The sequence below is a fragment of the Sceloporus undulatus genome, unplaced genomic scaffold, assembly GCF_019175285.1.
Source record: "Sceloporus undulatus isolate JIND9_A2432 ecotype Alabama unplaced genomic scaffold, SceUnd_v1.1 scaffold_12, whole genome shotgun sequence".
NCBI classification, from domain to species: Eukaryota; Metazoa; Chordata; class Lepidosauria; order Squamata; family Phrynosomatidae; genus Sceloporus; species Sceloporus undulatus.
In genome coordinates, this window is record NW_024802934.1 from 3,591,653 (window position 1) to 3,610,822 (window position 19,170).

The following is a 19,170-nucleotide window of genomic DNA, read 5'->3' on the forward strand; positions in this document are numbered from 1 at the left end:
GACCTCACACAACTTACCTGGCCTCCCTTTGAACCCTTGGGACTGCCTTACGCTTGGACTTTGTCCTTGTGAAAAACTAAAAAGGGCTCGTCTGAGCGTAAGGCAGTTAATTCAGAAAATCTCCTGGCTGACGTGATTGCCCCAAGAAATGCCACTTTCAGTGTGAGCAATGGCAGAGAGGCCAATCCCAAGGGTTCAAAAGAAGGCCGGGTAAGTTGTGTGAGTACCAGCGAGAGTGACCATGCAGGGCCAATGAAGGCAGTATAGGAGAGAGGTGGTGTAGTCCTTTGAAGAAGTGTTTCAAGGTAGGAGATTTGAAGAGCTGGGCAGAGGGCAAGCCAGAGGGCTGGTTGGCCACAATCGCTGAAAGGTAGACCTTGAGGGATGAGAAAGACAAGCCTTGGTCCTGAAGGTGTAAAAGAAAATGTAGGGCCATGGAGAGTTGGACAGGTGTTGTTGGCTTGGCTCTGTTCTGGGCGAATGTGCAGAAGCGTTTCCATTTGTAGGAGTAAGAATGCTTAGTGAAATCTTTTCTGGAAGCTAACAGGACCCTGAGGAGTTCAGGAATTGTCAAGGGTGAATCCTCCAAGCCATGAGATGAAGACTGTGGAGGTCCGGATGGAGGACTGTTCCACTGGAGTAAGAGAGTAGATCTGGCCAGTTGGGGAACTTGAAGTAATGTCCCTTCAAGAAGTGGAGATAGGGAGTGAACCAGGGTTGCCTGGGCCAGTATGAAGTCAGAAGGATGGTGTTGGCTGTCCCTGGTTAGTTTGGCCACTACTCTAGAGACTAGGGGAAGAGGAGGAAAGGCATAAAGAAAATGATGACTCCATTCAAGGAGAAATGCATCTCCCAGAGATCCCAGTCCCATGACTGGTCTGATGCAGAACCTTGGACATTGAGCATTGTCCAGGGAGGCAAAGAGGTCCAGAAAATCTGTTACCTAGTAGGTAACGATGAGGCAGAAGGCTGGAGTGGAGTGTGTCCACTCGTGTTGGAGGACTTTGTCCCTGCTGAGGGAATCAGCTAAGACATTGTTCTTGCTTGACAGATGAACCGCTATGGGATGGATGGAGAGGCAATGGCATCAACTCCAAAGTTGTTGCGCTAGGTGAAGCAAGACAGGAGCGTGTGTTCCGCCCTGTTTGTTGATGTACCAGACTGTGACTGTGTTGTCAGAAACAATTTGGACCACCCTGTGGCAGAAGTGGTGTTCAAAGGCCTGAAAGGCTTTGATGACTGCCAGGAGTTCCAGGGCATTGATAGATCAAGAGAAGTAATAGTGCCACTGTATTCTGCTCTGATCAGGCCCCACCTGGAATATTGTGTCCAGTTCTGGGCACCATAATTTAAAAAGGATGTTGAGAAACTGGAGCGTGTCCAAAGGAGGGCAACTAAAATGGTGAAAGGTCTGGAAACCATGCCCTATGAGGAACGACTCAGGGAGCTGGGGATGTTTAGCCTGGAGAAAAAAAGGTTAAGAGGTGATATGATAGCCCTGTTTAAATATTTGAAAGGAAGTCATATTGAGGAGGGAGCAAGCTTGTTTTCTGCTGCTCCAGAGAACAGGACCCGGAACAATGGATGCAAGATGCAGGAAAAGAGATTCCACCTCAGCATTAGGAGGAACTTCTTGACAGTAAGGGCTGTTCGACAGTGGAACACACTCCCTCAGAGTGTGATGGAGTCTCCTTCTTTGGAGGTCTTTAAACAGAGGTTAGATGGCCATCTGTCGGGGATGCTTTGATTTGGATTTCCTGCATGGCTGGGCGTTGGACTGGATGGCCCTTGCGGTCTCTTCCAACTCTATGATTCTATGATTGATATGTATTTCCGTTTCTAACGGGGCTAGTGGCCCTGAACTTGGAGATCTTTGTAGTGGGTTCCCCAGTCCGTCAGGGAAGCATTGGTGGTGACCATCCTAGAAGGTTCTGGAGGTTGAAAGAGCATTCCCCTGAGGACATTGCTGGGAGAAGCCACCACTGAAGGGAGTCCCAAACATATTAAGGGAGTGTCAGACTTTTGGATTGACCGTCATAGAGGTGATCGAAAGAGGAGAGGAACCACTCTTGAAGCGGTCTGAACTTTAGGCATGCTGGGTAGGTGACAACCGTAGTGGAAGCTATGAGGCCTAGGAGGTACTGAATGTCCCTCGCTGCGGGACGGCATGATGAGAGAACAGAATGGAGATGGGACCAGAGAGTGGCTGCTCTCCTGGTGGGCAAATAGGCAGGAGCCATTACAGAGTCTAGAGATGTGCCAATGTAATCTATCACCTTAACTGGTTCCAGGATAGATTTGGAGGGGGTGACCATGAGATCCAATTCTATCAGAAGAGAGAGAGTGGTATGCATGTCCCTAAAAAGCTGTTTGCGGGAGGACAACACCATCAACCTATTGTCTAGATAGGGAAAAATCTTTATCCCTTGGAGACAAAGATGAGATACCACCACTGTCATGCATTTTGTGAATCCAAGAGGGACGGTAGAGAGGCCAAAGGGAAGGACAGTATATTGAAAGAGATAATCGACAGTGAAGCATAGAAACTTGAGTTGCTGAGGCCTGATGGCAATATGAACATAGGCATCTTTTAAATCAATCGATGCGAACCAGTCTCCGTGATGGAGAAAAGGGAGGATGGACTGGAGTGTCACCATGTTGAATTTGTGGGGTTCGATGTAGAAATTGACGCCCCTCAGGTCAAGGATAGGATGAAGGACTCCATCTCTCTTGGGTACAGTGAAGTACCGGAAGAAATAGCCGTCCAGCCTGAAACTGGGTGGTATCCTTTGAATTGCACCTTTGTCAAGAAGGGAAGAGATTTCTTCTTGAAGAGCAGGTGAAGATGGAGTGGAACAAAAAAAAAAAAAAAGCCTAGAGGTGGAGTACTTGAGAACTCTATGGCATAGCGCAAATGAATGATGGTGAATATCCAGGTGTCTATGGTGATCCGATGGCAGGAATCATAGAAGAGTCAGAGTCTAGGCAAGTGAGATGGAAAGAGAAGAGACGATGGTGGTGTCGTCTCAGGGGACGTGTCAAAAATGAGATTTGGTGGAAGAAGATTTTTAGAGGGCTGTTGTTGCTGAGGGTAACTTGTTTATAGGGTCCTCAAGAAGATTGTTGAGGAGAGCCCCTATATTGGGAAGATGGTCTGGAACGGGACTTAGAGTATTGAGAATGGGTGGACTTAGAGCACCATTGCAGGTGCAGATGTTTTTGATCTGTGATCCTGAGGCGTTTACCCATAAGGCGTGCCTTGGCCAAAGTGTCTAGGGAGCCATCAGTTTTAGATGCAAATAAACCTTTACCCTCAAATGGAAGATTTTCACTTCGTTTCTTGGCATCATCAGTAAGGTCCGTGGAACTCAGCCAGGCATAGCGGCGAAGGGCTACAGCAGCTGAGATAACCTTAGCTGCACAATCAACCAAGTGTCTCACTGAGTGGATCTGTTGGTTCACCAGAGAGAGCTTCTGTAAAGAAGTCGAGAGCTGCTGATCTCTGTTCTTCAGGCAAATAGGGGATAAAAGCAGCTATTATATCCCAGAGGAACTTCTGGTAGGCACCCATACAGGCTTGGAGGCTACCAACCTTGGCAGAGAGTGCAGCTGACGAGTAGAAGCAACGACCAAAGATGTCAAGACGTCTACCTTCCTTATCTACTGGAGCTGATCGTGTCTTACCAGAGGATTTAGAAGTAGATTCAACCACCAAGGAATTAGGTGTCGAGTGGGTGAACAAGTATGGAGCTGTGTTTGGTTAGATTCGGTACTCACCTTCCAACTTTTTAGAGGCATGAGGTACAAATGCAGGTTTTAGCCAACACAGGTTCATCACATCAGATAGGGAAGCCAGGAAGGGAGGAACAGCTGGTGTAATACCAGTGGTGTACACTATCTGGAAAACAGGATCCCTCAGTGACTTAGGAGGGGCATCAACCTGTAGGCCAATGGCTCAAGCCATCCTGTGAACCACATCGGAAAAGAACTGTACGTCCTCGGAAGGAGAATAAGGCATAGAATCTTCAACCTCCTCCTGCGGGGAAGAAATAACAGGAGAGGGAGAAGTTGGAGACATCTTGGTGTCGTAAGCCGATTCCTCAGTGGTCATGTGATGGACTTGTGTCGATACTGGAGGAGGCATAGAGGAATAATTGGAACAACAGCAGGAATCGGTGACATTATCGATGACGATATTGGGCCACCGGTGTCATCTGAAGAGGAAGACTTGGAGGCCAAGAAGCCGTAGCGGTAGTATGAGGTGGAGGCAAGGAGGGTCTGAAGAAGTTACCGTCCATCCGCCTAGGAGAGCAGGATCGGGAGTGAGGTCGGTAGTGAAAGGGGGAAACTGAGCGGAACTCCCTGTAGTGGTAGCGATCCTTGTAAGATGGAGAATAGGACCTGTAAGGGGGAGGTCTCTCTCTCTCTTCAGCATTCTTCAGCACGGTGACATGCGATGTAGGATGCCGAAGAGTATGGAGAATCCTGGAAATAGGGTCTCTGAAATTCTTAAGATGGCTCCACACAGTCTCCATACAGAGTCAGGGACCTATGGGATCGAGCTGGAGAAGCATCACGATGTTGAGAAGGAGGTGACGTGGAAAGTCTATAGGCCTCGACGGCGAGGCTGTCGGTACTGAGATTGGGACTGATGTCAGTGGAGTGACTACTATTGGCATGGATGGCGTTGAGTGTCAATGCTGAGGGCAAAGATATACTCAATGATGCCGGGGTCAAAACATCCATTGTCGAGTCTAAAACAGTGACCGACGTGGGAGCTTGTACAACTGGTGATGGTGTTGAGGCCAGCATCAAGAAAGACATAGTTGACTCTAAGGCAGCTGCCGCAGTAGAGGCTGGAGTCAGTATCGACATAGTTGTCAAGGTCGATGGAGCTGAAGCCTTGGCCTTATGCTTTTTCTTGGATCTCTCGGTGTCGTGATCCTTGGAAGAATCAAGCCTCTTTTTGGCTTTCTGCGGCTGTCGTGACTGAGAGGCAGAGGGAGCTGCTTGTAGTGATGCAGACTGAGCTGCAGATGGCGACTGCAACATGGGCGGGTTGCCTAGTGAGGTTGATGCCGATGGGCTCGATGTCAGAGGCAGAGATTCAAAGACCTTCAATGTCAGAGGTGTTGATGCCAAGTTCGACGTCGATGTCGAAGGTTTCAGTTTTGGAATCCTTGGTAACTTGGAGATCAGAATCGAAGTTACAGGTTCAGCCTGGGAACAGGATTTAGTTGCAATAGAAAGAAAACGTTCCCAACAGAAAATTTTTAGCTTTGGGGCTCTATTATGAAGTGTTGCAGTAGTAAAAGAGTGGCAAAATTGGCAACAGTCTGGAATATGCCCTTACCTAAACAATAAACACATAAAGAATGTCTGTCAGTGAGGGCAACTTTGCGACCGCACTCAATGCATAGCCTAAACAAGGATCTGGAGGCCATAAGAGGCCTAAGAGCGAGGAGCCCATCTGGGCTAAAGAAAGAGTAGAAAAATATATATCGCTCTAAGCTCTGCTTGGGCAATGCTCAAGAAAAACAAGAAAACAAGGAAAAAATGAGGAAAACAAAAACAATAACGAAAGCAATCTACCAACATGTGGAAGAACTAGCTCAGGAGCTACCGAAAGGAGATGTTTCTCTTGAGGCAGCCTCAAGAGAACTGAAGGAGGAGCTAGATTGGCGGGACTGGGCATGCTCAGTGTGTGCAAGGGGGCGGGGCTCCTGCCAATCTGCTCAGCTTTTCAGCTTCCAAATGGAGTCTCTGCACAGGTGCAAAACCCTATTGTGTGAGGCACAGAGACCACGAAGAAGAAACACCCACACAGTCTGCACTAATGCTGAGGTACAAGCCAACAAAACCAAAATTAAAAGTGATAACAGACTATGAGGGAATGACAACAGATTATTTGGGAATTTAAGCATTATGTTAAATCTGCATCTTAATTTTATATCTAGAAGCACTATGCACATAAATATATGCAGTATTATTTTCAACAGGAAATTCAACTATACATAGAGCACCTTTTACCATCAAGATTGATATTGCCCACAGAAACAGAAGATCTAGTGCTTCATCTGTGGACCAATCTGCATTGATATTTTATATTAGTAATTCATGTATTTCAAAACTAATTTTAGAAAAGGAAACCCACTTATACCTTTTGAGGTTCAATCACTTTAAAGAAGAAGAAAAAACTTACATTTTGTCCAGGTAAGAGGACCTTTTCTTTCTAGGAGTGAGTAGTACAGTCACAAAGATGGTAATGATAAAGAGAGCAAGTACTGCTCCTATTACAGCCCCAGCTACAGCTACTGGTGATGACTGTTTAAATGGAACATCTGAAATGTAATTCACCATGCATTATGATTTCAAACATTATCAATACCCCTTTCAAGTTTTGGAAACAAAAATCTAGCTGGATGATTTTCAGTATCTAAACATTTTGTGGAATCTATCTTAACTTCTTATGTTTAATACATGTGACTCATGAACAATTATATAACACTAAAAATGATTTTGTAAGAACAGTCAGAGTATGTTGATATAAATATTAAAGATTGACATAAAAGGCATAAGATTGACAGGAACTTATTCAGTTCTTCACTGACAAGGCATTAATTGTTCAAGACAACTGCCTTTAGTGATTTTTGGACAAGTTCTAACATAGCAAAACATTCGTATTTTGATCTGTCTGTGGGACTACAATATCATTATTTTTCTTTTAAGATTTTGCATAGGCAGGACTTAAAAATGAATGCAACATATACTGGAAGGCAGTATGTTTTAGAAATAGTTATCTAAAGATATAAACAAGGCAAAATAATGCTTCTGTTGTTATACTTACAAAAGCAATCATGCTTATTCAATTATGATGAAAATTTGTTATGGTTACCAAATCTAGCTTGTTCCATGCAAGTTATGTTTTTCATACAATTTAGTAGACATAATTTTCTATAAAATGTATTCGAATATATTTTAATGATTTTTTAAAAAATAATTGTAATTTTTTCAAAGACAAGGAACATTAGAAATTGCTACAGCCACAACATAGATAGTTATAATCACCAGTATTGAACAGTGACAAAAAAGATCAATAAGTAAATGCAAATAATGGCCAAAATATATCAGGATTTCATACACAATGCTTTCAGAAGAGACAAAAAAGTACCTTTAGTAGTTATTCATATTTTTCTTCCCATGCCATAGCACAGAAGATTCTAATGTATATACTACTTTGCTTCACTGAAACAAAAAATCTGGACACCTTTAGAAGTGATACAGAACAACATTCTGACAATATCTTTCTTTAAAAGGTAAGAATTTTGACTGTAGCTAGTTAAGTGGCTTAAGTCTTCGGAGAACTGAAGACAGAACTATCACTCCATCTAAAAACCTAATCACAAATAAAGGTCACACAACACCCACATAATCCCAGGTCACTTGTCCAGTGAGTTCCAGATAGTTCCGCTTTACAAAATGCAACTTTGAAAGATTTAATCCTAAACTGAAGGCTGGGGATGAGGAGCTGTTTAACCCATTACCTTTTGGCAGCTTCAACATTAAAAGTAAGCTGTCTTTCAGAGAAATATCTTGTCCATGAACAAGAAGTGGCAGCCCCAAGCTCCAATGAAACTAATAGTATAAAAAGCTAGGACATATAGCAATGGGTGCAAGCTACAGGAAAAAAGTTTCCACCTCAAAATTAGGAAGAAGTTTCTGACAGTAAAGCTGTTTGACAGTGGAACACACTCCCTCTGAGTGTAGTGGAATCTACTTTGGAGATTTTTAAACAAAGGCTAGATGGCCATCTATCGGGGGTGCTTTGATTGTGTCTTCCTGCATGGCAGGAGGTTGGACTGTATGGACCTTGAGATCTCTTCCAACTCTATTATTCTATGAAGATCTGCTGTTTTCAGAAGAACAGAAAATAACAGAAAAGCCCTCCCTTCATCCACCATCTTGAGGGAGAGGAAGGTAAGCTCCATCAGGCTTCCAAGGGAGAGCAGATCTGCTGGACTTTTCCCCTTCCCTACTGTCATTCCCTTCTCCTTTTGTGTCTTGTCTTTTTTAGATTGTAAGCCTGAGGGCAGGGAAATGTCTAATTAACAAATTGTAAGCGTTGGCTGAAGAGCGGGGTATAAATAAATTAATTATTATTATTATTATTATTATTATTATTATTATTATTATTATTATTAGTCATGACCAAGAGTTACTGATACTGTCCAATCAAAATGTTCCAAAGTTATCAGTTCACAAGATTTCACAGTTAAATTTTATGAATAGTCCAATTGCAGTCTCTTCTTCCCCAAATTGCAGGAACTTTTTACCAAAAGCCAGGTATTTAAATGGGTAGAAATTTCATTAGTATTTTTAATGATAAGCTCCTCTCTTGTTTCCAGTACTCTTTCCATTAACACTAAAGGTATGCTGCCTGTTACAGCAGCAACAATTCGCTAAAGATATACAGAAATACTACTATCTTGGTGCTAGTCAATTTTGTTCTATGGCTAGAACTGTTGAGATACTCTTACATCCTACTTGTAACCATGGCCACCTGAAAGCAAGATGAATTAAGAATTCACTTTCACAAGATACAATGCTGGCTGATAATCTGGGTAGTTGTAATAGGAGATCAGAGATATTCATGGATAAATCAATCAGATAAATTCAAGGCTGTCTATGCCTACTATACTATCTCCAGCTTCTGTATCGATAGGCCTCTCAAAACCACTACTGGGAAACATAAGGAAGAGATAATATTGTCCCCATGTCCTGTCTGTGTCTTTCTCAAAGGCATTTGGTTGGATCCTTTTATAAAAAATGGAGATGTTATTAACATTTAGTTAACTGAGGAAATAGAATTTAGCATTGTTCTTATGTTCTTGCATCTTTGTGACTTGTGCTTATAAATAATATGTCAAATATGGACAAAAGCTGATCAACTATCACATTTGGCTACTTCAAGCAAAACAAAAGGAAAGGTTTTGCACAAGCAAAAAAAGAAAATAAGCTTACTGCTTCCTCTGCAATTTAACTAGACTTTAAATTATATACATGATACCGTGTAAACAGAGTTTAATTCATGGTCTGTCCTTAACAACCATCAGCCACATTGATCAGCAAGCCATTTGTGAAAGTAATTTTCACATGCAAATACCCCAATATTTCATGCTGCATACAGAAATGCTGAACATTTTTCTATATCCAGCTATCTCATTTACTAGCTGTCATCTATGTGATCTCTATACATTTAGTATTTTTCATTTTCTATACCTTTCAATCATTTATGTATGTCACCTGCATTCAAGAAATTAATTTAACAAAAGATTTATTTCACACAACAGCTATTCAAACTTACAATCAGTTCTCTTATTTACACCAAACATACATTAAAAAACACTGCAACACTGAACATCTTAAACCTATTATGAACCTCTTCATATTGAACTGTAAAATTCTTGATAAATTTAACAAACTTAAAGAACACAGGTACTCGCTTCTAGATTTGCATATTACAAGAAAAGGCTTTTGGAGGGCTTACACAAAGTATGCCACTACAGATTACAATGGAGATGTTTGTAAGATCACAGACTATCTTTAAGAAAATAAAAATTACACAATTTAGGACCTGCTGTTAGTTTAGTACTGGACCAAGAGCTATCTGAAGCCAGTAGTTCAGCTAGTGAGATGGATCAGATCCATGAAGTAATTAGAGAAACTCACTTGAGTTCACAGGAAAGCATGGTTTGTTATTTTACTTCCAAATGTACTGAAAAGAGACTTTGGTTGAGTAAAACAATATTACCAGTTGATTTATCAATGTGATAGAGATGTGCAGAAAATCAGTTTCATGTATTTATAATACCAAACTGCAGTAACATTTTGAAGACATTGCAACCAAATCACAGTGTACTGTCAAAACTGCACCTTAATACAGATACTGTACTCACTGAAAAGCTCTAAAATAATGTAGTTCTTTTTGCTACGTGTTCATATTACTCCAAAGATAATATTGGGAAGTAGATGACACACAACATTACTTTTGTATGCACTCATGCTGCTATGTTAATCTGTTATATGCATTAAAAAAAATCTCCAGCTTTTTGAAGCACACACACACACACACAATCGTCTTTTCTATTTTGAACATATTTTTATCAATGTCTCCACTAATTTCAGTGGGACGTGTTGTTAAGAAAGTATGCTTAAAACTACTGTAGAGATATTACTGGTTGCACTTACATTTTGCTGCACAACCAGATACATTCATGTTCCAAAACTGAATGTGTAACAAAACTTTTAAAACAGCACAACCGACTATCTCTTATGTAAAAGAAAACAAACTCCCTTTCTTACTTATGTTTGTTTCTTCCACCAGATCAACTTGCTCTTTTAAGTTTTTCCCCTGTACCACTATGTATTTTTTTCAAGTAGCCTAAATTTCTTAAAATGCCTCATTAAGAGTATGCCATTAGCTGGTGTCTTTTCTGTTTAAGCAGACATCTGTTTGTGTCTAGTCACTCTTTTGTTTCAAAATAACATCACTTTCCAGAATGACATATACTTATAAAATACTGCTCCTCAGAATAAACAAGACAAACTCTTCTCTGCTCTTTAGTCAATATGCCTTCCTATAGCACACCTCTCTCTTGTAATACCACCAAAGGCTGTGAAAAGTCAAAATGTTTATTTCTTAAAATGCATCTTCACTCAATTGTAGAAGCTGCCTCAGAGATTCAACTCAACACATCCCTAGCCTTGTGCTTAATGAACATTCTGCAGAGTGCTTAGGGAAAACTTATTAAGGTAAGCCACTTGTACTGAAGCAATACTTAAGAAAAAATATTTTGGAAGGGGTTCTACTGGAAATGTAAGTAAAGTGTTTGGAATCTCAAATTCCAGTGCTTGGAAATAAAATATAGCAATTCTGTTGCATTGCAATATTTGATCATTGAAAGTCCATTGTGGCAGGTTCAGTGCAACAATTCATCTGTAAAAGGTACCACCCACTACAGTATCTAATTATGGCAAGGCTCAAAAATGTAGAGGTATTAAATTTTGTGCAGAAAACCTAAAAATAAAGCTTCCAAAAACTGTGCCTTCAGAATATTTTATATCATAAAAATTACTTTGTAAACAAAACATGCCTTAGATCAGCTGTTTTTGAATCAGTTTCTTGTTACCTTTGAGTAGAATTACAGATTCAAAAAGTTCTATCAAGATCACTCTTGATCATAAATTTGTAGTCACAAGGAAAAACATTTGCTTAATTTCAACTTTTTTATAACAATTTCAATATTTTCCCACTTAGCACTCAGTTCTTATCTTGTGCTACTGGCCAAATAAATCACTATATTAAAATGTGTTTCTTGTGAAAGACAGTAGTACAGCATTGAAAAATCATAAAGCAGCTTCAATACATTTAAATGAGGTTTTTACATTTCTTTTGTCAAGTTAGAATATAAAAAGCTTCAAAATCAACTTCAAAAAGCTTATTCCTCAAGAAAAAGTATAAACAATCTGAAAGTGATCAGCTAATGAAGGAGCTGTATGTATAGTCAAGATTTGGAAGTGGCCATTACACATACCACTCCTTTCGAGATATTACAGAGCCATCTACATGTGAAACTAAGTCATCTTCATTTTCATCATAGCATTCGTCACCCAAGTATTTCATTCCAAGTGTTCCACCTTCATAGTAATCCATTGGTCTTTCATACCTGTCCTGGTACCTGTTAATAGTGTCTACTTTATTCCAGTCTGTTTTTTCTGATTCTCCCAAGTAGTCTTTAGTTATGAGACTGTTCACTGGAGGTTTTATTTCCTTTTTCACACTGTCAGGATAAGAATCCACATCCTCTACCTGGAGAGAGTCTATTTGGGATTCCTTTTGCATATCTGATGGTGGAATGTAGTTCTTAGCGAAGTAGTCACCACGAAACGTCCTCCTTCTCTTATACCAGATAATTCCAACCAAAACACATACAAGTATCAGGAAAAGAGCCCCGCCCACTGCACTACCGATGACGGTGCCCCAATTGTCTTCCTGCATTGCTGGCCAGGGTGATGTTGGAAAAAGCCTTACTTTTGGCTGAGTTGCTAAACCTGTGATGCCATCAGTTGAAGGAAGCCATGGAATCGTGGGTGGTGAGGTGGTAGTAGTAGGAGGATCTAATGAAAAAGAGCAAAGAGATACACAAGACACAGAAAAGGCAGAGAATGTCAATGCAAACTAAATAAGTTAAGAGCTGATAAGAAAGCACAGTTGATGGGTAAGTAAGTGTATTTCAACATAGTTTTTCATTCTTTATTTGATTCAAAGTTTGTTCACTACTTTTGATGAAAAGAACACAATAGTAATGTACAGCTTCTGGACAGTGCACTGAAATACAAAAAATGTTTATTCTAAGACTATAATTATTTCCATGCTGTTTTAAAGCAAACAAGTATTAATTCCATCAGCTGAAAAATGCAACCTTTCCTTCTTTTTCAAGTCAAAGTTTAAAAACAAGTTAAAGAAAATATGGGTAATATATAACTTCTATGAATTACTAAAGAATGAAAAACTAGAGGTTGCATGCTGAAGTTAGCCAGGTGTGATTTTAACCTCTGTCCCCAAATATGTGGTAGCATGATTCGATTTATTAGATAAGATTTAAAATTAAAGCATTAAAAGTCTGTTAAACATTCTGGTGATTTTGATAATTTTTACTACTACTGGAGAAACAATTACTCCAAATACACTCGTATTTTTAGAAAGATGGAGTAAATAAAACATAAATGAGGAATTAGTTTCTTATTTCAAAGCCCATTTTACATAGTGTGAAAAGCATGTAGCTAAAACCCTGATATTCAGTGCTACATTGTAATTTTATTCTGCAAAGGAGGGTATGGGTTTAAAGATCATGCAGTACATGCAAGCCTTTGCTGCCTTTGTGCAACACACTGCAAGGGACCAAAGTGGGAGCGGGGCTATGCTCTGCCTCCTTTCTCCTAGCACTGTTTGTGTAGCAGCTTAGTTGCCAGGAGCAACTGGTCTGAACTGACAGATCAAATGCCTTGACTGGTTCAGGGTGTTAGTCCAGCACAGTGGTGAGTAAACCTCACTCAGGTCCAATACTTAAGTATAAACAGGGAAGCCCAGCAGGGTCTCTTGCAAAGTCTGCTTTATACTTCACCAGCTAAAGGTAAAGGTTTCCCCCTTTGACAAGTTTATCTAGTTGTGTCTAATTGTAGGGGACATTGCTCATCACCGTTACTAAGCCAAGGGAGTCAGTGTTGTCAAAGACACCTCCGCGGTCATGAGGCCAGCATAACTAAAAGCTGTTACCTACCCACCCAAGTGGTACCTATTTACAGTATCTACTTGCACTTTCAAATGATTTCAAACTGCTAGATTTGCAGAAGCTGGGACTAGGGACGGGAACTCACTCCATCACGCAGTGCTTGGGTCTACAATTACTGACCTGCCAACTTTGCGATTATCAAGAGTCAGCATCTTAACTGCTAAGCCACCGTGAGTCCAGCTATACTTCCTCATATAAATGCTGTTCATGAAGCCAATCATTTGTCACGCCAAGACTTTAGGCTACAACCAGCTGACAGGGCTGAGGAAGAATCTGATCCAGGATTGACCAGATACAATCGCCTTCATGTCATAATTTATTGTTACATTTATCTTAACTGTCAGAACTAATTAGTTGTTAGCACGTCTGGGGAAAGGACCAGATTCACTTTCAGGAGGGGTAGGTTATTTACCTCAGTTAGGGTTTTTCCTGAAGAACTTTCTGGATGAGATCTAGAGTCACTTGGTGCAGCCCAGACCTCCTTACAGGCCAGACATATTGTCTGATGATGCGAAGGATCCCACTCAGCAGTTCACGCTGCAGTGGGCCCCATTTATCTCTGCTAATTCTAGCAGGTGGCCTTGACTTGGCTTAAATGGTCAGGAATGTCAAATAATTTCAGTGATCTGCTCCCCATGCAGAAGCCAAAGTTGCACTGAAGCACTTAACAAATAAAGCTGTGGTATTTTAACCTCCATCCACTCCTTCTGTTATTTTCTCTCTGGGGACCTGTGGTTCACCCATAGGGATGCAATCTGTATCCCTGCATGCTGGCCCAGTAGTAAGGGATTGACTATTCAAGCTAAGGACAAAGTTACACATGGTTATCAGAAATACTTAATTAGCGAGTGGAGTTTGCAAAGGCTTAGACCAAAAGAATATACAAACTAGTTCCATGTACTGTACTAGTTTTGCACCGCTGCACCTCAAACAACAGCCATTCCCTCAAATGTTACATGACAATTGCCTTGTGTTGTGTTCCACAATTATGTTACCATTTATGGCTCTACCAGAGGGAAAAGGAATGTAATATTCGATTCAGGATAATCAAATACCATTGGGCATACCTAACGCTGTTTGCTGGATCCTAGTCATTATAAACATATATAATTAAAGTATGAATATACAGAATGCCATGTGCTCTTAGGATATAAAAAAAGTGAAAGTGTGAAGAGACAATCAGTTCACTTAAAGTAAGAAACATTGGGTGGGATGGGGGTGGGACTAAACATTACCATACAGCCACCTACAAATTTCTATAATCTACCAGACAAAGCCATTAGAGAAATGTTAGTATAACATTTAGGCTATTTCTTCAAACACATAATTAGCTAAGTAGGCAAGACAAGATTTAGAATCATAGAGTTGGAAGAGACCATAAGGGCCATCTAGTTCAACCCCCCTGCCATGCAGGAACTCTCAATCAAAGCACCCTTGACAGATGGCCATCCAGCCTCTACTTAAAGGCTTCCAAAGAAGGAGACTCCACTACACTCCGAGGGAGTGTGTTCCATTATCGAACAGCCCTTACTATAAGGGAGTTCCTCCTAATGTTGAGGTGGAATCTCTTTTCCTGGAGCTTGCATCCATTTTTCCAGATCCTAGTCTCTGGAGCAGCAGAAAACAAGCTTGCTCCCTCCGCAATATGACACCCCTTCAAATATTTAAACGGGGCTAGCATATCACCTCTTAACCTTCTTTTCTCCAGGCTAAACATCCCCATCTCCCTAAGTCGTTCCTCATAGGGCATGGTTTCCAGACCCTTCAAAATTTTAGTTGCCCTCCTTTGGACACGCTCCAGTTTCTCAATCTCCTTTTTGAATTGTGGTGCCCAGAACTGGACACAATATTCCAGGTGGGACCTGACCAAAGCAGAATACAGTGGCACTATTATGTCCCTTGATCTAGACACTATACTTTTATTGATGCAGCCTAAAATTGCATTGGCCTTTTTAGCTGCCACATCACACTGTTGACTCATGTTTAACTTGTGGTCTACTTGGGCTCCTAGATCCCTTTCACATGTAGTCTTGTTCAGCCAGGTGTCCCCAATCCTATATCTGTGCATTTCATTTTTCTGCCCTAAGTGCAGTACCTTACATTTCTCTGTGTTGAATTTCATTTTAATAATAATAATAAACTGTTTATTTATATACCACTTTTCCTCAAGATCAAAGCGGTTCACATCTGATAAAACTATGACATGTGTCATAATACAATATAAAAACAGTTAAAACATTCAGCTACAATTACAAATATTCAATAGAATTATCTAAAAACAACAATTTAAATAATCAAAACTGTAAACTATCAAGTATCTTAATCTAATAGGGGAGTACTTTCTCTAAAGAGAGTCGGGGGGAGGGGGCGGTATGCTTGCTGGAAGAGATATGTTTTCAATGCCTTTTTAAAGGCTTCCAATGTACCGCTAAGGCGGATCTCTTCCGGGAGTGTGTTCCAAAGAGTAGGCGCTATCACTGTGTAAGCTCTTTGATGGGTTGTTGCCAGTCTCACCCTAGGGTGTTCGAGTAGCAATTTCCCCGTTGTTCTAAGGGTGCGGGACGGATTGTGTAGGGAGAGGCGTTCCCTCAAGTAACTTGGGCCCAAGCCATGTAGGGCTTTAAAGGTAATAACCAACACTTTGTACTGGGACCGGAAGCGAATTGGCAGCCAGTGAAGGGATTTTAGCACGGGTGTTATATGATCCGACCTAGATGTACCTGTGACCTATCTGACTGCAGCATTTTGAATCAGCTGAAGCTTCCGAACCTGGTACAAAGGTAGCCCCATGTAGAGCGCATTACACAAATCCAAACGAGAGGTTACCAGTGCGTGTACTACAGTTTCTAGGTCCTTTCGATCCAGGCAGGGACGTAGTTGGTGTATCAGCCGAAGCTGGTACCAAGCACTCCTGGCCATCGCATCTATTTGAGATGATAACTGTAGAGATGGATCCAGGAGTACTCCCAAATTGCGAACTTTGTCCTTTAGGGAATTGTAACCCCATCCAGGACAGGATGGCAAATTTCCCTATCTGGATTTGGAGTACCTATCACGAGTACCTCTGTTTTCTCTGGATTCAGCATGAGTTTGTTTTTCCTCATCCAGCCCATTACTGACCCCAGGCAGGCATCCAGAGGAGAGGTGCCAACCTTAGTCACTGTATCAGTCGGAGACATGGAGAGATAGATCTGGGTGTCATCAGCGTACTGATAACACCAAGCTCCATGGTTCCGGATGATCTCTCCCAGCGGCTTCATGTAAGTGTTAAACAGCATGGGGGACAGAATGGCGCCCTGAGGGACACCAGATGTAAGCTCTCTTTTACGAGAGCAGCTGTCTCCCAGCCTCACCATCTGGAATCTCCCCGAGAGATAGGAATGGAAACACTGGAGCGCAATGCCCCTGATACCCAATTCTCTCAGGCGTTCCAGAAGGATACCATGGTCAATGGTATCGAAGGCCGCTGAGAGGTCCAAGAGCACCAACAAGGTTACACTTCCCCTGTCAGTGGCAAGACAGAGATCATCGACTAAGGCCACCAGGGCAGTCTCAACTCCGTAACCCGCCCTGAAGCCAGTTTGAAATGGGTCCAGATAATCGGTTTCATCCAAGACAGCTTGGAGCTGAAAGGCAACTGCCCTCTCGATCACCTTGCCCAAGAATGGTAATAAGGAGACCGGTCTGTAATTACGCATTGATAGGGGATCAAGGGAAGGTTTCTTCAAAAGAGGCTTTACTATTGCCTGTTTCAAAGATGAAGGAACTATACCTTCCCAAAGAGATACATTTATTATTAGATGAAGCACAGTTTTTGTGGCATCTTCTCCCTGAGCGGTCAAGCAAGAAGGGCAAGGGTCGAGAGGGCACGTCATCCTTTTCACGCAGCCAAGGAGCCTAGCCCAGCTTTCTAGTCTATTCAAGTCATTTTGAATTTTGATCCTGTCCTCTGGGGTATTAGCTATTCCTCCAAATTTGGTATCATCTGCAAATTTGATGAGTATGCCCCCAATTATGTTATCCAAGTCATTGATAAAGATGTTGAATAACACTGGGCCCAGGACAGACCCCTGTGGGACCCCACTGGTCACTTCTCTCCAGAATGAAAAGGAGCCATTGTTGAGCACACTTTGGCTTCGGCCGGTCAACCAATTACAAATCCATGTAACACAGTTATCTTGTCTAACCCACATTCTACAAGCTTGATTGCAAGAAAGTCATGGGAAACCTTGTTAAAGGCCTCACTGAAATCAAGATATACTATATCCACAGCATTCCCTTCATCTAACAAGCTGGTAATTTTATCAAAGAAAGAGATCAGATTTGTCTGGCATGACTTCTTTCTCTGAAACCCGTGTTGACTTCTTGTGATTATGGCATTGCCTTCTAGATGTTCACAGACTCTTTGCTTAATGATCTGCTCTAGAATCATTCCTGGTATTGATGTCAGACTAACTGGACGATAATTGTTGGGATCCTCCTTTCCCCCCTTTTTGATGATGGGGACAACGTTTGCCCTCCTCCGGTCTGCTGGGACTTCTCCTGTTCTCCAAGAGTTCTCAAAGATTATTGCCAATGGCTCCCATATTACATTTGCCAGTTCTTTTAATACCCTTGGATGGAGTTCATCTGGTCCTGGAGACTTAAATTCAATTAGATTAACAAGGTATTCCTGTACTATCTCTTTACTTATTCTGTGTTGAAATTTCCCTATTCTGTCCTCTGCTCCATTATCCTCAGGTTGAGCATCCTTTGCCTTTTCTGAGAAGACTGAGGCAAAGAAGATGTTGAGTAATTCTGCCTTTTCTCTGTCTTCTGTTAGCATTTTGCCATCTTCTCCACGCAGTGGCCCTACCGTTTCCTTCGTCTTACTTTTGCTGCAGACATATCCAAGAAAGCCTTTTTTATTGTTCTTAACCTCTCTAGCAACCCTGGGTTCATTCTGAGCTTTAGCTTTTCTGACTTTGCCCCTACACATGACTATTTCTTTGAATTCCTTTTTTGTGATTTCCCCCCTTTTTCCATTTCTTATACATGTTCCGTTTAAAACTTAGCTCAGTTGAAAGTCCCTTGGTCATCCATCCTGGTTTCTTGAGACACTTCCCATTTTTCTTTCTCACTGGAACTGTTTGAAATTGTGCCTTCAGTATCTCCCTTTTGATAAACTCCCATCCATCCTGAGATCCCTTCTCTTTTAGTATTTCTGACCTCGGGATCACCCTCAATACTTCTCTAAGTTTACTGTAATCTGCTCACCTAAAGTCTAGAATGTGTGTCTGACTATGCCTGGCTTCTCCTTTCCACTGTATTACAAACTCCAGGAGAACATGGTCACTTCCACCTAATGATCCCACCACTTGCACCCCATTAACCAAGTCATCTTTGTTGGTTAGGATCAGATCTAAAATAGCTGACCCCCTTGTTGCCTCTTCCACCTTTTGGACAATGAAATTGTCTTCAGGGCAAGTGAGGAATTTTCTAGACCTTGAGGATTTTGTTGAGTTTGAATTCCAGCAAATATCAGGATAATTGAAGTCACCCATCACTACTACATCTCTCCTTTCTGAGTGTGTAGTCATCTGTTCTAGAAAGGCATCATCCAATTCCTCCAGCTGACTGGGGGGTCTGTAGTAGACTCCCATCATAACATCCTTGTTGTTTCCCTCCCCCCTTTAATTTTTATCCAGATGCTCTCCACCTGGCTGCCAGTATTGATGTCCTGGATCTCTTCACTAGTGTAAATATCTCTGACATATAGTGCTATTCCTTCTCCTTTCCTGTTTGGTCTATTTCTCTTTACAAGGTTATACCCCTCTAT

General features: G+C 41.5%; 1 protein-coding gene across 5 annotated transcripts in view; it reads right to left on the reverse strand.

The window, feature by feature from the left end:
• LOC121917198 (nectin-3-like) overlaps positions 1-19,170 on the reverse strand; it is a 90,230-nt gene that overhangs the window by 12,845 nt on the left and 58,215 nt on the right. For 4 of the 5 annotated variants that reach the window (XM_042442940.1, XM_042442941.1, XM_042442937.1 and 1 more), the window contains one exon: positions 11,552-12,177. In XM_042442940.1, coding sequence (XP_042298874.1) covers positions 11,585-12,177 — 593 coding nt within the window. In that variant the 3' untranslated portion in view covers positions 11,552-11,584. Of the gene's footprint in view, positions 1-6,202; positions 6,342-11,551; positions 12,178-19,170 lie in introns of those variants that run through there. The other variant, XM_042442939.1, reaches the window with a different exon arrangement.